Source organism: Aplysia californica, unplaced genomic scaffold, assembly GCF_000002075.1.
Source record: "Aplysia californica isolate F4 #8 unplaced genomic scaffold, AplCal3.0 scaffold00035, whole genome shotgun sequence".
NCBI classification, from domain to species: domain Eukaryota; kingdom Metazoa; phylum Mollusca; class Gastropoda; order Aplysiida; family Aplysiidae; genus Aplysia; species Aplysia californica.
The window spans coordinates 420,960-422,691 of NW_004797305.1; the positions used below are offsets into that span (position 1 = coordinate 420,960).

Below are 1,732 nucleotides of genomic sequence, written 5' to 3' on the forward strand. Positions count from 1 at the left end.
GGGGGGGGAATGTCTGTTTATTCGTTTTTTTTATAAAATTTGACTAGCATCTGATTTCCCCACGATACCACGCAAATTACTCTTTCTTTGTCAATCTGGCGGGGACAATTGCTGGTCAATTAGTTAGACTACCCACACCATTACGTTACGTTATGTGGTCGCTTTTAAGCACAAGGGGGCTATCCCGAAAAATGCTGTTTTGAGAAAATCAAAGAGAAAGTTTTTGCCCCTTGTTCAACTTCTTTAAAAGACAAGGAGAGTTTTCTCTATAACCAAACAAATAAACACAACAGTGACACGAAACTTCTCCTTTAGGTAGGGCAATGCCCACTATAGGTGTAGGTCAAGATTTTCTGAAACCTCCTAAAATCTGGGTTAGCCTGCTTGTCCTTAAAAGCGACAATATAGCTTTGTAGTACGTGACATGTACTTTATGATGATGATTTTCCACAGAATACATTCCCAGGGGTTTATTGGAAGGCGAGGAGGACTACGAGAACACCACAGATGGTGATTACCTGTATTACGATTACTAAGCTGAATCACTTGGACTTTTTATATATCACTATTACAACTTTACTACTCTACACAAAATATTGTATTAAAAACCCAGATGAATTGTTTCGTTGATAATACAATAACGTTTCTCTTTTATACAATGAGTGCCGCTAATATCTTGTTTTATACCTGGTCTCATCCAATGTGTCGTTTGCTGTACCATTAAATTGGTTTTTATTATGTTTGGCATAATATAAATGATTTACCATGTATTTCATAACCAGTTACTTGTAATCATGGTACTAACTCATAACTACTGATGAACCAAAGATACATTTTTGTGAGCTTGCATGTCCATCATTCTGTATTCTTTTCATTTTTTTTTTCATTCATCTGTACAAATAAATTGAAGTAATCTTGTTCCTTAACAACGGGGTCGCTTCTTATTTTTTACATTTCTTACCTTACTTTTAGTTTCACAATTTTGTCTTTATCTATTTGTCCATACTGATGTTTAGTTTTAGAACTTATCATCTATCTCAATTTGAACAACATGCTAATCTTCACGATTTTGCAAGGAATTCATGTATGGCTCTGGACACTTTTAGGGTGAGACATTCATGGGATTTATAGAGAGAAGAACCGAACTCCCTGTTGTTTTTAAAATGTTGTTCTCCACATTATTTACTTTCGTACTCTTGTCCCATGCAACACAAAGCTTTTATTTTGACTCACTCCAGGTATAGGACTACGCCAAAGAGTAACTAAGACAATTTCTGTTGTTCTGCCACTTAAATAGCGGAAGCTGGAAACTGATGGTTGTTGTTGTTGTTGTTGTTGTTGTTGTTGTTGTTTATTGTGGTGGTGGTGGTGGTGGTGGTGGTAGTCGTGGTAGTCGTGGTAGTCGTGGTAGTGGTAGTGAGAATGATGATGATGATGATGATGGTGATGATGATGATGATGATGATGATGATGATGATGATGATGATGATGGTGATGATGATGATGGTTGTGGTGGTATTTGTGGAAGTGGTGATGGTGGTACTTGTGGTGTAGGCATTGACGATTGGTGGTAACTGTGATAGGGGTTGGTTTTAATCCGGAGTGGAGGGGATCATGTCATTGAACATTTTATACACATGATATATACTCAATGAAGAAAAGAAAACCGAAACGTTCCCTCACTAGGTCTTTTATTCGAAAGGGTGCACATGTAGTACGTATGACTGACTCC

General features: G+C 37.2%; 1 protein-coding gene across 1 annotated transcript in view; it reads left to right on the top strand.

Annotated features, from left to right (window-relative positions):
- The window catches only part of LOC101844976 (cartilage oligomeric matrix protein), a 27,917-nt gene extending 26,988 nt beyond the window's left edge, over positions 1-929 (top strand). Inside the window, exon 26 of the mRNA XM_005091719.3 lies at positions 454-929. Within this exon, the coding sequence (XP_005091776.1) occupies positions 454-536 (83 nt within the window). The 3' untranslated portion in view covers positions 537-929. The remainder of the gene's footprint in view (positions 1-453) is intronic.
- The last annotated feature ends 803 nt before the right edge of the window (positions 930-1,732 follow it).